Source organism: Balearica regulorum, chromosome Z (assembly GCF_011004875.1).
Source record: "Balearica regulorum gibbericeps isolate bBalReg1 chromosome Z, bBalReg1.pri, whole genome shotgun sequence".
Classification (NCBI taxonomy): domain Eukaryota; kingdom Metazoa; phylum Chordata; class Aves; order Gruiformes; family Gruidae; genus Balearica; species Balearica regulorum.
The window spans coordinates 45,818,551-45,833,641 of record NC_046220.1 but is presented as its reverse complement, the minus strand read 5'-3'; the positions used below and the strand labels follow the sequence as shown (position 1 = coordinate 45,833,641).

The window sequence follows — 15,091 nt, the reverse complement described above, 5'->3', positions numbered from 1 at the left end:
CTTCATATATATCCTAACTTTTAGCAGTTTTCATATATTGATAAACATACCCAAAGGAAGAAAACAAACAAGACACTACTCATTTCAGGTTTTAGAATGTGTTCACGCTTAATTTCAGAGGTGATAAGCCAAATTTCAGAATAAGATGTGCCAGGCTGTTTGTTTCCCTCCAGTGAGCAATAATGTCTGCTTTAGTACTTCCAATGCAAGAACAACAGTGATAAAGCAGCCTCATAATTTTGGGGAATGACTTTTAGGTCTTAGTAAAACCTTTTTTTAAAATATAAATTTTGTAAGACTTGGTGGCAACAAGATTAACAAGAGTAATGAAACATTAATGACCTTGACAGTTCATTATTCATGGATATGTAAAATTAAAAGGTATAGGTTTCCTCCTATTGGTAACTTTACCTTTTACCTTACTATTTCTGTGGTTTCAGTAGAATGTCTTTCACCACGGGTAATGAACAAAAAAAACCCCTTAATCTTGTGTGTGAGGTTTTTGCAATAAAAACATATATAATGACAGTTTACACCACTCTCTCCTGAAAAGTAGTTGCATTAGCTAGTCAGATTGCTGAAAAGTTGCCAAATCTGTAGTTACTGACTTTGTTCTCTCTGTTTAAAAAAAAAAGAAAAGTATTTGGAAAGGTCATTGATACGCATGAGCTGTCTCTAGTGTGTGTTGTCCTCTAGGCCTGCCGGAGTCGGAGTCCAGTAGTTGAATTTCCCTCTTAGCACTGCACCAGCAGCAATTACAAACAATTGTTGAAGTCTGTATGAGTAGGTGGTCCAGTAAAAACATCCATCTGAAGAGATGAAAGAGCCAGAGATCTGAAAAGGCATGTCAGTGCCCTCACAGCAGCTTAAATGCTTTGGCAGCGGGAGATCGTTGTTTATTGACATCTTTATTTATGCTAGTACAATCTCTGATGGAGAACTTTCTTGGTTTTGCAGTACAGCTGAGTCATTTTCATAAAGAACAGCAAGTACTTAAAGGCTGCAAAGGCCCTGTGTCATGCACCTTTTGTTTTTATTTCACAAGTTGTTTTATTTTCTAGCAAGACAAGCATCACTGGTTGGAAAATATTACTTGTTGCATCCATTTTCTATTTGTTGCAGTGGAAAACACTCCATGGGGTTAGTCACTCAACCTGTCATGGAACTGTGACCTTCCTAGTTTACATGAGTTTTCCACTAATACACAGAACCCATCATAAAGGAAAATAATTTGGCATATATTTCAATGGATATTGACTGGAAATGTACTGGAAATTGTCTAAGATATTGTGTATTATTCTAAACATATATAGATTTCTTTTAATAAAACTGTATTAACCAGTCATTGGAGGAGTTACTGCTAATGGAATCAGTTGTAGATTCATTAATGTTTTGTAATCCTAGGACTATCCAAAATTCTTATCTGCAACACATAAGATGGCAGCAGATATTTCAATATACTTGTTACCATCTATATATTGCCACGTAGAATTTTCTTTGATAAATTTTCCTATGTGTTTTATGTTACTGATAATAACAAAATGATGAGTCTTACTCAATGAAAGTTGTAGCTTTCAGGTGTTTGAAGTGTTAGCCACAGAGTCTTTCACAAAAATTGCAGTCGGAAGTAAGGTCTTACTTTAGACTTACATATGCAAGTCAGGATTTTTTTTTATTTGTTCACCTTTTATGAAATTGAAACTACCAAATGTGGTTTTGTGCTTCATACTTTGTAAACATAGTTGGTGATCAAGTGTTAGTGAATTTGGTTACCCCACAGAATACAGGTTGCTACCTAACCTGTTAAAATTTAGAAAACTTTTTGTAGGCTGTATTAATGTGAGGGATACATCTAACAACAGTCCTAATAAATAACATAATTTGGTTAATGAATAACTGACTTGGCTGATGGTTTCAGTTATGAATAATAACAGTATAGCATAATTTTATATATTGCTGCATGTATTTATTTGTAGTTGCAAGATCCGGTGTCTTTGAGACATGATGTATTTTCCTGCGTACTTCTTGATTAGTAAAAGTAGACCATGTATTGGTAGACAGTTAATATACTCCTAAACACCAACAAATAACTGAAAACTGGGCCTAGCATGTTGCCTGATGGATAAAGACACAAACGGAACATATTGAATTTAACTCCAGTAGATGCTTAGATTTTGAAAATGCTAAATATAATAATAAATCTTAATAAATGGTGATCTTCCTTTGCTGATAACTATGACTGATTTGCTTTTTTTTTGGCATGGAGAAATTTTTAATGCATGTTTGTGTATGCTCTGTTTGAAATCCTTTTTGTCTTAATTACAGTCCAGAAAAAGCTTGGCTTCATTTCCAACCTATGTTGAAGGTAAGATAGTTCTACAGTTTCTAAATGTTGTTTCATATCTCAAAAACTCCGATATTTACAATGTATAAAATTTATTTTTATTTGCAGAATAGAAAAGCTGCTAGAGGTGGGTATACAGATTTAAATTAAATTGTATTAAATCTGGAACCTGAGCTAAATCCTACTATAGTCTTCCAGAAGTTCAGAAACATGGAGCTTTTATATTTTTAGTGTTTTGTTCATAGTTTCTGTCTCAGTTCTGCTGGTTTTTTATCAGTATCACTTTAAAACTACTAATTTTTTAATGGTATTTACACAACATGTGTGAAGATGTATGTCCTGTCCGAGCAGCCAGGGATCAGGTTAGGAAAGCCAAAGCCCTGATAGAAATTAGTCTGGCCAGGGATATCAAGGACAACAAGAAAAGCTCTGGCCAGGGATGTCAAGAACGAGAAAAGCTTCTCTAGGTATGTCAGTGAGCAAAGGAGGACAAGGGAAAATGTGGGTCCCCTCCAGAATGAAACGGGTGACCTGGTTACCCAGGATATGGAGAAGGCTGAGGTACTCAATGACTTCTTTGCCTCAATCTTCACTGGCAATTGCTTGAGCCACAGTGCCCAGGTCATAGAAGGCAGGGACTGGGAGAATGCAGAACCACCCACTGTGGGAGAAGATCAGGTTCAAGAATATCTAAGGCACCTGAAGGTGCACAAGTCCATGGGACCTGATGAGTTGCATCCGTGGGTCTTGAGGGAGCTGGCGGATGAAGTGACCAGGCCACTCTCTATCATATTTGAGAAGTCCTGGCAGTCTGGCGAAGTTCCAGCCAACTGGAAGAGGGGGAACGTAACCACCATTTTTAAGAAGGGTAAAAAGGAAGACCCAGGGAACTACAGGCTGGTCAGTCTCACCTCTGTGCCTGGCAAGATTATGGAGCAGACCCTCCTGGAGATTATGCTCAGGCACATGGAAGACAAGGAGGTGATTGGTGACAGCCAACACGGCTTCACTAAGGGCAAATAATGCCTGACAACCTTGGTGGCCTTCTGTGATGGGGTTACAGCGTTGGTGGATAAGGGAAGGGCAACTGACGTCATCTACCTGGACTCGTGCAAGGCATTTGACACTGTCCCGCATGACATCCTTGTCTCTAAATTGGAGAGACATGGATTTGATGGATGGACCACTCGGTAGATAAGGAATTGGCTGGATGGTCACAGTCTAAGAGTTGTGGTCAACGGCTCGATGTCCAAGTGGAGAACAGTGACGAGTGGTGTTCCTCAGGGGTCAGTACTGGGACCGGCACTGTTCAACATCTTTGTCAGCGACATGGACAGTGGGATCAAGTGCACCCTCAGCAAGTTTGCCGACAACACCAAGCTGTGTGGTGTGGTCGACACGCTGGAGGGAAGGGATGGCATCCAGAGGGACCTTGACAGGCTGGAGAGGTGGGCCCGTGCGAACCGCATGAAGTTCAGCAAGGCCAAGTGCAAGGTCCTGCACGTGGGTCAGAGCAATCCCAAGCACGACTATAGGCTGGGCAAGGAATGGACTGAAAGCAGCCCTGAGGAGAAGGACTTGGGGGTATTGATTGATGAGAAGCTCAACATGAGCCGGCAGTGTGCGCTTGCAGCCCTTGAAAGCCGACTGTGTCCAGCTGGCCAACTGTGTGACCAGCAGTTGAGGGAGGTGATCCTGCCCCTCTATTCCACTCTTGTGAGACCCCACCTGGAGTACTGCGTCCAGCTCTGGGGGCCCCAGTGCAGGAGAGGCACGGAGCTGTTGGAGAGAGTCCAGATTAGGGCCACGAAGCTGATCGGAGGGCTGGAGCATCTCTCCTATGAGGACAGGCTGAGAGAGTTGGGGTTGCTCAGCCTGGCAAAAAGGCGGCTCTGGGGAGATCTGATTGCAGCCTTCCAGTACCTGAAGGGGCCTACAGGAAAGCTGGTGAGGGACTGTTTATCAGGGAGTGTAGTGACAGGACAAGGGGTAATGGGTTTAAGCTGAAGGAGGGTTGATTTAGATTAGATGTTAGAAAGAAATTCTTTACTGTTAGAGTGGTGAGACACTGGAACAGGTTGCCCAGAGAAGCTGTGGATGCCCCATCTCTGGAAGTGTTCAAGGCCAAGTTGGATGAGGCTTTGGGCAACATGGTCTAGTGGAGGGTGTCCCTGCCCGCAGCAGTGGGGTTGGAACTAGCTGATCTTCAAGGTCCCTTCCAACCCAAACCATTTTATGATTATATGATTCTCTGAATATGTGTGGACAAGGAAAATAAGTTAGGCAAGAAGAGTGTAGTGCTCTCTCCAGCACTGATTTCAATTGGCAGGCTCAATCCAATCTCAGTTGGATTAATTAGCAGAATTTAATTAATTGTTTTAATTGGCAGGCCTACCAGAGGAAATCTGCACTGCTTTACAGCTACTTGTCCTCTAATTAATTAGTGCTTCCTGTCTTAGAGTTAAGTTTGTGCTTGTACTAGAGCTGAGTTTATTCAGAACAATGTGAAAAATCAAGTTACCTGCTGCATGAACTGCTATTACCTTTTGTATGAGTCTGCATCCTGTGTATGCAGGAAGACTAAATGCCATGAAACCCAATTATTTTGTTATGAGAGCATGACAGAAGCAGAAAAGTTGAAGTTTCGTATGTTTTTTCCCCCTCTGACAGTAGTTGTTCCATATGCTTGATTAGATGCCAGAAATACAGTTGATGTAATACATCATTTGGACTATCTTGGAACTTCTTGGATTGCTTTACAGTGTGCTATGTTTAAACAGTTATGTGATCATTCTCTTTAGACTACAAATTGATCATTGGTTTAGTCTTCAGTGTATGAGCTGCATATTATGGAGTCTGTTGCCAGAATGTTAACTAATAGAAATTTTATATATTGTTTTGAAACTAGATGAGCTTTGGAATTTTGGAGCAGTGAAGGATCTCTCTTAGAATTGAAATTCTTCTCCTAGTGGTAGCCCTATTAAGGGCAATCTTAAATAATCCTCCCCTCCTTAAAAAAAAAAATTAAAAAATTGTAAACTAAAATTTTCTTAGATCTTGGTCCAGTGCAAAACTCCTTAGAAAAACAAATTTTCCATTTTTAGCCTCTAGCAATGCAAGAAAAACTTGTTAGCACCTATGCTACATTTTAGTTCAGATAATAATTCAATTGTCAGAGGTAATAAATGGACAGTCTTCTAAAAGTGGTGCTGTCTGTGTACTCACCTCTGATGAAAATAGAGCACATACCTTTTTAGGTTTTAATATGCTTCCTTCTGGGACTCTTATCTATACCTTTGTCGGGCTATTTTTATGATTTTTGTGTTTTGATCAGAAATTGTACTGTAAAGGGTTTTGTACCCTGTGAAGTGGTGAGATGGCCTTAACATGTAGAGTAACAAGTAGCAACACTTAAAATGCTGTATGGTTTCAGGACTGGAAGAATGCGTAAATATCTAGTACTTCCACATGCATAAATTTTCCTAAGGAAACATTCCATTTCTTTGGGGCGTGTACTTGAAAGGGACTTGTTCATTTTGAGAGTTTTCCAGATCATAGTATCTGAACAAATTCTGCACACTGGAGGTGCGCATCTTAAAATTTCTAGTTGTAAATTTTGATATTTAAAGAAACCATAAAGGAGACAAGCTTGCTCATAAGATTTACACATCTACTTCTCTCTGTGTGTATAGCTTCAGTGTGATACTTGTCTACAGCTCTTTCTTCTGTTATTTTGATCTTAATAACGACTTGCATTTTTTGGAGGCTGACGTTACCCATGCTCATTCTGAGTGGTTGTTAATCTCTTCTGTTATAATTAGAACAAAATTGGCATTCTGAGTAATTTTAAACTTTAAGCTCCATCACCTTATATCTCAAGATACCCCTTGAACTAGTAAAAACTCCGTTCTGATATTGTACGGTTTTTGCTTTGTTCTTAGAGGAAAAAAAAGGCAGACCTATAAACAGTTTAGATTTTTTGTGATAAAATGCGAATGCTTTTACCATTAGTGTTCTTTAGGATGATTTGCATTTTCTTGTTTTTGAACATCAATTGTTTTTCCTTACTTGTAAGAAAATAAGAAGCTTCTTAGGTTAACTAGCCTCCCTTTCGGATCATGACAATTTTAACGTGTAGCAAGGTGTTAAAATAGAAGGTTTTTACCTATACAATTTTTAGATATAATTACCAAACACCAAAACACTTACAGATCATAAATGCTGCTTTGAAAGGATTTGCATTGTTAGGCACAAACACTTCACCACCTTTTAACTTTCCACAGAAGTTGATGGGAGTCACGTCCTTAAGAATCTCTCGTCTGAGAGAGTTGTTTTGCTATCAGGAGAGCCCATGCTCTGTGTATTTATCAACATTTTTAAAGTCTGTACTTTACCTCAGTATCATCCCTGAGACTGAGAATGATTTTTAAAGGTCTGTGGTATAAAAGTACTTTGCTTAATTGGGCAATCAATCTTCACGTGTTGTACCTGTAAAGCATTCCTGGGGAGGTTCCTCTGCCTGCTGTGCTAACTGCAGCTGCACACAACTGAGCCAGCGGCAGATGGCTGTTACTAAATCACACCCTTTTCTTTCTGTTTGTGACTGTTGGTGTTAAAATTGTGAGGCTGGTTTTTGTGGGTGAGGGGCAAGCTGAGTAACTGTGTCTGTCCCTTTATAACAGTGAAAACTCAGGAAATCATTTTGCTCCAGGGTTATCCCTGCTCGCAAAAGAATGAGCTATTGTGAGAGACAGGCTGGATTAGCAATTACAGCTTTTGCTGGAGAGATATTGAGAGCATTTGCTTGGTGTTTTGTACCTATGAAAGTACTCGTTGCCATATCATTATGCTAAACTGAAGTATTTCAGAGGAGGATTTGCAGCCATCAGGTCCAGGCTCAAGTTGTCAGACTGCTGCTGTTTTGCCATGGTTCAGCATGATTTTCTTCAGTGATTGCTTTCCTGTGTTACAGTTCCTGGACCTTGCGATCCTGAAGACTTAATTGATGGAATAATTTTTGCTGCCAATTACCTTGGCTCAACTCAACTCCTTTCTGATAAAACTCCCTCCAAGAATGTGAGAATGATGCAAGCTCAGGAAGCTGTCAGCAGGATCAAGGTGAGGAGTAATTCCTACTGCTTCTCATACAGGTGCCTTAAGGTTGTGGATATTAACTTCTTACACATGCAGTAGTTTTTTCATGTGGTGTTATCTGTGGTTTCAGAAAGGTTAAATGCCTCGTCTTTCTGCAGAGGAAATCGCATTTTTAATGCTCCTTTTGGAACAAGACTGATAAGGAAAAGTTACCAAATCATTTTAATTTTCTATAGCAATACTTGTGCCATGTACTCTAAGCCAGAATCTGAAGTGAGTGGTGCTCTAAGTTATGTATTGCCTATGTGTGGAGGGAAAACAGGTGTAGTGTGTAACTAGTAAGTACTGCAGCTACTTCTGGCTTGGCACTTGACAGAACTGGTGCTGTGGTAATGTCTGCGGTTATTTCTGACCCTGCTGTGGATGTTTCTCCACCATGTGACAGCTATGAGTTGATTTAAAAAGTAAAGCCTGTGATGGTACAGAGATGTATGGAAAAAAAATTATTTATCCTGGACTCTGATATGTTTGGAAAACAGAAATGCCCACCGATTTCTGTATGGGCTCGACAAGCAATGGGCATGCTACTGTATTATAAGTTACAATAATGACATTGTCAACTGAAATTAAGGTGTGTGAATGAAGTATGAATGGGTTGTAGAGTATGCTGCAATATTCCTGCTACCCATACATGACTGGGTGGTAGGCACACAGCTTCATCTTCCGCTAATTCAGCTAACCAATAGAATCTCATCTGAAAGTTTTCCTTAGTTTAGTATTTGTGTATTCTTCTTTTGTGTAGTTTATTTTGGATTCCAACTCAGACTCTGTGTGCAATTGTATAAAAGAGAGAGGAAGAGACAGCATGTTAACAGCAAAGCCAATAGCACTGTCTATTAAGGTCGGCTGATGCTTCCTACTGTTATTATTCCTTCTAATGTTTTTCATACCAGGTGTTCCGTTCGGTCTGTGTATGAAACTTTCACAGAGAAGCTCCAACTAGAATCATTGAGACACTTCCAGAAATTGTAATTTTGCTGGTGTTCAAATACATAAATTCTTGTAACCTCATCTCTGAAAATCACTAACGCTCTAGCATTTTAGAGGAGGCAGGGATGTAGTCTTCCTGTTACAAATAAGTTATCTTCTGGCATCTCTGTAGAAGTTTCCCCAAATGTAAGCAACTACTGAGCCTTTTGAAAAAAGAATGATTTATCTGTGTTTATTGCAGACTCTGGATTCAGTGACATTTTTAAAAAAGATTTTTCACTCGGCTTTCTCAACCCTGGCAGGTCTTGGTGGGTTCTTCCCAAAGCTACAGTGGAGACTTTTCCTTACAGAGTCTGCTTCTTTCCTGCTCTGGGTTCAAGTAAGGCTGTGCCTGTCTGTTTAGTAGTCCCCATGTGTTCTTTCCTGACACTTGGCTGCACGGTAGAAAAGTTATCCAATTTGAATGTGCAGAAAACTAATGGTAAGATAGAGAAGGGAGAGAAATAAAGGCTTCAGTGAGGCTGGGTCTAGGAGGGGTGCATCACTGGAGGCTGAAAGGAAAGATTAGCATCAGCTGTCATAGGAAACTGGTATCAGGAGTAAAACTTGAACCTGGAGCTGGGCAGGAAGTTTGCACCTAGGAGGTAAAGCTTGTGTGGGAGTACACCATAGACAAAGATTGAAGGGTTGTGTTAGAGAAAATTGGAACAGAATTGATTCAAAGCAGATCTGTGAGGTATAAGAGTGTACAATCACTCTCTGATACGAAATTTATTTCTTAGCAATTCATTAAAAGCTTTAAAGTTCTTTCTGAGGATTCTGTTATGTGTCAGCACTGCTATGCCTCAAAGCAAAAGAAATCTATTTAGCTCATTTCACTTATACACCCCATAATTTATACATCCATATAAATCAGCAGGCATGCGTATTCCTGGTTGTAGTAAATTTGTCTCAGGATGGAGGCCCAAGTAGTTCCATTGTTGACTTGGCAAAAATCCTAGCTTGTGCATGTAATTTGCCGAAACTGTATTTCAGAAAATTGTTGGCTTACTGTGACAGTTACTGCTTTTATGCTTCTCGATGAAGCTCAGGCAATGTAAATACACCTCCCTGTACCTTAGGGTCTTTGGTTTATTAGGGTTGGGTTTGGCTGGTTTTGTTCCTGACTGCCATTAAAGCTAAACTTTTTTTAGTGAGAAATTCATTATGACAGATGGAGTTCCTGCTGCCAGATTCATCACAGCGTAAGATAGCCTGGGAGTTCATCTCTGTGAAGTCCAACTAAGTTAAAACAAATACACTGCTTTGAAGGCATTGGTCAAATGTAGTTATTTCATATTTCTACTAGGAGGTACTTTTAATAATAGAAAAGATATTTCACCATTTTCAGACTGTAGTCTTATTTTTGTCAGATAGCATAAGAAATATCTTTTAACATTTTACTTGGAGTGAATCCATAAGACTTGTAACAGTAAAAAAAAAATCAATGTGTTCATGGTTACAATTCATAGCTGATCTGTGCTGTTACATCTCACATGTAAACTGACAACTTTCATTTTTAGTTTTCATCAGCAGATTTGAGCTGTGCGACAGGTTTGAACATTTTTAGATAACAACTGATTTAATTATTGAATGTAATTTAAGATTGAACCCATGTGTGGAAATAGTTTAATATTGTGCACATTTTGTTTACTCAGTGTCATCTGGGTGTTCACTGAGTTGCACTACCTTTTTTTTTTTTTTTAGAGGTTAAATGGGTTGAGTATATTTAAGACATCCCTGTAGCAAAAGTGGAAGCATGCTGGTTTTTAACAATTTTTAACTTTGGAAATTGCTACTAGATACATAGTTACATTTCATTTTCCTTAAATGAAAAGCCTGGACTCTGTATATTTAAAAAAAAAAAAAAATTGCTTACATTAAGTTGTTTCTGTTTTTTCTAAGAATATAGAAAGAATCTTTTGATCTAAATTAGCAAAATAACACAATGATAAAGAGAATTTGACTGATAAAGTGTCTTGCATAGAATTATCCTTTTTTTTTTCCATGGACCATAATTTCTTTTGTGACATTTCTATGCAGTGTTAATTCACTTATTAAAATTGGTTGTTCCATATCATTGCCTTAGTATTATGAAATATTTGAAAGACATTCTTCAAGAAATTAAAATACCACTATGACCAGATGCTTCTATTGCAAGAGCAGAATTTTCAATACATTGAATGGTAGTGTATTTTGGATTAATTTTGATTCTGCATTTTAAACCTCTAGCTCAAAGATTCCCCCCCACACACACACTTTTCTTCTTTTTGGCCTGTGCTTTTCTTCTTTTGTGAGGTCCATCACTCTGTAGAGTTCGGGGAGGGGAGGAAATTGTCTGAAGAGGAGTTTAATTTTGGAAAGCAATTTAAATGCTTTATCTCATGAGTGTCTCCCCCTTGCCCACTTTATGGCAGGCAGCTGTTATTCAAGATGAGTATATTATTTCTGAGTACCAATGCAAATTGATATTAATGCAATGAGGATCCTGCAATGTAAAGCAATTCTAATTGCTTTTGCAATAGTTTTCAATCACCAATCTATTAAATATTTCTCAGTTTGAAAAAAGTGACTAAAACCTGGTGTGAGAATGTTTATATTTGTAAATGGGCAGCACTGTCTAAAGTAGCTGCTTTCAGATTTGTGTAGATGAAACCTGACAGATTTAAGTTGTAAGTATTAATATAAAACCTTTGATGTGCCTTGTGATTCAGGCCTCCTGTTTGTTCTTCATAAAAATAGTTAGCCATGAATGTCTATGAAGCCTGTAATAGTAATCCTCCTTCCCACCACAAGAACACCTATTATTTTAATTAGATAAGAGGCTGTTACTATTGGAAGTAAAAGGATATCTGCTAGCCTGGTGAGTATTGTGTTTCTGTAGTAAGCAGGTCTGTAAGTTCAGTACACCTTGGTTTGAATTAATGATTGCAAGACTGTAAGAAAGATGCTTATTTGTGTCATTATTATTGGCACAATAGTAGCACATAAGGAATCAGTTTATTATAATGGATTGATATATCTCTGAATGTGAATCAGTTAAACTACTTAGTGACAAGAGACCTGTTTTCAGATGTTTGTGGAACTGAAGTACATTCTCCACTGCCTTCTTGAAAAAATGTAGTAGTATGGACATATTTTTGTGCAGATGTTACAGGAAAACTTGTTGTCCAGATATGCGGTATGGGTATGACTTTGGTATGGGTATATTTGCACAGAAGGAGGAGAAAATGGAGGTGAAAATTATCTTCTGTCATTTTGTTTTTCCAGGAAAAAGTAGCATAGTTTTAGGGAGGCTGTTTTTTGAAGACTGTTTAAGTTTGAGAGCATTACAAAACTTGAATCTAAAGTCTTTAGATCTGAAAAAGCTGGTATAATAATGGTTAAGATTCTTGTCTCTCCTGTTACACTGCTGTTGCTTCAAAAGAAGTAACCTCATGGTTTTTTACACTGTTGTAAATGAGGGGAAGCTCCATTTTTCTCCTTTAAAAAAAAAATCAACAAACAAGGAAAAAACCCGCAAACCCCCCCCTTGTTTGTTGCAAGTAAAGTTTTAAATGGGGGAAAAAAAATCCTTTTGTGTTCTTCCTGACTTTCTTGGTGCAGTTTCTTTTCATTTTTAAAGTAACTGTGCTAAACATTTTTTTTTTATTTTTTTTTAAGCCAAAAAGAAAAGGAGGAAATTAATCTAAGCAGGGACTAATTTAGAACAGCTAGTACTTTGTGACCCCTGGCATTAGCATGCAGATTCCTGCTTGACTTGGAGTCTCTGTAAGTTCTTCTCTAACTGTTCTCCTGTCTCTTTGTTCCATGCTAAGCAGATGGCCCAGAAATTAGCCAAAAGCAGGAAGAAGGTGCAGTACAAACTCCATCAGCTTGATGTTATGCCTGTTCTTTTGTTTTTCTGGGAGGGTTTTTTGCCTTTCTTTTTGTTTTGTCTTTTTATTTTCTGCATCCAGCAAGCTTCTTTTTAAGATTTATTTCAGAGCCACCATACAAGTTGACATTTCTCAGAAATCAGTTGCCTGATTGGCCATTTTTTGTTGCTTATCATTAGCCATTTCATGTTAGAAATAGAGTAAAGATTGGATTTATCAAATGGTTACAGGCAGTATCCAAAATGCATACTAAAGAAACAGGACTGACATGGCAAAGGCTTTGACTCTGTGAAATGATAGATTAAAAATAAGTCCTTTTTTTTTATTTTATCTTTCTATGAGTGCTTTGTTTGATTCACAGATATGTCAAATTGCTGGATGCAAAAAAGAAAAAAATATGTATATACACACAGTAATATGCTGAGATTGACTCATCTTAGTAATAACTTTTGTTTATGGAGTTTTTAAGTATCTTTTAACAAGTCTAATTTTTTAAAAAATTACAAGCATTTACTTTCCGTTAACAAAATATGACTTCTAAAGTGGGTTAGTGCTTGCATAGTGTGTTTTCTGACTGTCAAGGCCTTCTTACCAGAACTGCATTATGAATTGCTAAAACTATACCCATCTGTGGTACAGGTTTTTCCATTGGACTTGGCAGTCACTGTTAGCCCATATAGAAATTCCTCAGGCAAGAGATGCTATTAGGCCTTTCTATGGCTTGTGTGAAAAACCTTTAAAGTGGGATTCATAGTGTGGAGAAAATGGGAGAATTATTTTGATTTTCATGAAATCATTATATATTTCATGTTGCAGTCAGGTATAATTTTACTGAATCAGAAAAAATATTGAGGAAGCTTTTATGGGGTTAACAATTTTTCAAATAAGATCCAATTCCCTTTCACATATATATATATATATAGTTTCCATATCTTTGTGTTTAGCTTCTGCAGTCTAATACTCTGTATCTTGCACTGCTGTTCTGGTGACTGTGTCTTAGTACGCCCTGTTTGTGAGCTAACATTGTTAGTAGGTATGTTACCTAATGTGTTTCTTTGACTCTAACCCATCTATTTGTAGGCTCCAGAAGGTGAATCTCAACCCATGACTGAAGTGGACCTTTTCATTTCTACACAGAGAATAAAAGTACTGAATGCAGACACACAGGTATAGACAAAGAGACCTTTGTCAGTGTTGTGTTAATAGGCTACCGAAATAGACTTTTGCCTACCTGCCAAAATTTGTCCTTCAAAAAGTGCTGGCTCTTGTATTTCCATCCAGGATTTCCTAGTAAGAAATCCATGCTCAGGAACCGTGTCGTACGTGCAATTACTCTGGTGTGTCTGACTATAGAAATGATTTTGCAGGTAAGCTCATTTCATATGAGCCATGATGCGTCAAGATCTAATTGCCGCTTACCAGTACCTGAAGGGCGCCTACAGAAAAGATGGTGAGGGACTGTTTATGAGGGAGTGTAGTGACAGGACAAGGGGTAATGGGTTTAAGCTGAAGGAGGGTCGATTTAGATTAGATGTTAGAAAGAAATTCTTTACTGTTAGAGTGGTGAGACACTGGAACAGGTTGCCCAGAGAAGCTGTGGATGCCCCATCCCTGGAAGTGTTTAAGACCAGGTTGGATGAGGCTTTGGGCAGCGTGGTCTAGTGGAGGGTGTCCCTGCCCACAGCAGGGGGGTTGGAACTAGATGATCTTTAAGGTCCCTTCCAACCCAAACCATTCTGTGATTCTATGATTCTAAGTATTGATTGTGCCCAGAGTAGCCCAAAATGTTTGGTTGTGGTGATTTGAAGTTTGTAGTCCTTTGCACATACACGACCAGCATATTTGAGTTCTGATACTGAAGTCTTTGTGCTTTTCCACAGAAAACATGACTTAAAGCAAAAAGCAAGTTTTAGAAATTAACTTTTGGAAAGTGAAGCTCTTGTTTTCTATTGGCATCTGCACGCATGATAGCTATTACAGACTTCACTTAACAAAGGTCTTATATTGCCATTTGTTTGTTTTCATAGTATTAGGTGTGCAATAAGAACTTCATTTAAACAGCTGCTCATGTTGTTTTTTCTGTTCCCCAGGAAACCATGATGGATCATCCCCTCCGGACCATTTCTTACATTGCAGATATAGGAAATATAGTTGTTTTGATGGCTCGTAGGCGAATGCCACGATCTAACTCCCAGGATAATGTGGAAGCATCTCACCCTTCCCAAGACGGAAAGAGGCAATACAAAATGATTTGCCATGTCTTTGAGTCTGAGGATGTAAGGAATTACTGTCTTGTAATTTTCTAGAGATAGAAACATAAACAGATTTGGTGGGCTTGAATTACATTGCAAGTGGTCCTATTTGGTCATTAGCTGCAACCAAATATTTCATCTAAGCAGAGGAACTTGCCTTCTGTTTGCATGTTCGGATCTGACATTTTACTCACAAAATCGATGTTTACAGAAAAGCTTCCCATTTTTAAGTTCCTTCAGTGCCTTCCAGTAACAATGAGAGGAGGATCCAGTTGCCGCAGCTTACAAATACCAGCTCAGATTCTGAATGTGAGAGTCTATTAGAGATGCTTATTTTATTTTCCTAGGGAAACTCTAATCCCTTGTATTGCATCAAGGATACATTGGTAAAGGTGATTTTTAATTGTTTGGGTTTTTTTGAGGTTGAGGACACTTGTGTTGGGGAGTAGTTGTTGACATCATATCAAAAAAACAGAAAAGAAAGTTAGTAATTC

At 38.4% G+C, this 15,091-nt stretch overlaps 1 protein-coding gene across 2 annotated transcripts in view; it reads left to right on the top strand.

The window, feature by feature from the left end:
* APBA1 (amyloid beta precursor protein binding family A member 1) overlaps positions 1-15,091 on the top strand; it is a 105,242-nt gene that overhangs the window by 76,631 nt on the left and 13,520 nt on the right. Inside the window, exons 4-8 of one of the 2 annotated variants that reach the window (XM_075740892.1) lie at positions 2,326-2,365; positions 7,317-7,462; positions 12,289-12,321; positions 13,426-13,512; positions 14,436-14,621. In XM_075740892.1, coding sequence (XP_075597007.1) covers positions 2,326-2,365; positions 7,317-7,462; positions 12,289-12,321; positions 13,426-13,512; positions 14,436-14,621 — 492 coding nt within the window. The remainder of the gene's footprint in view (positions 1-2,325; positions 2,366-7,316; positions 7,463-12,288; positions 12,322-13,425; positions 13,513-14,435; positions 14,622-15,091) is intronic. The other variant, XM_075740893.1, reaches the window with a different exon arrangement.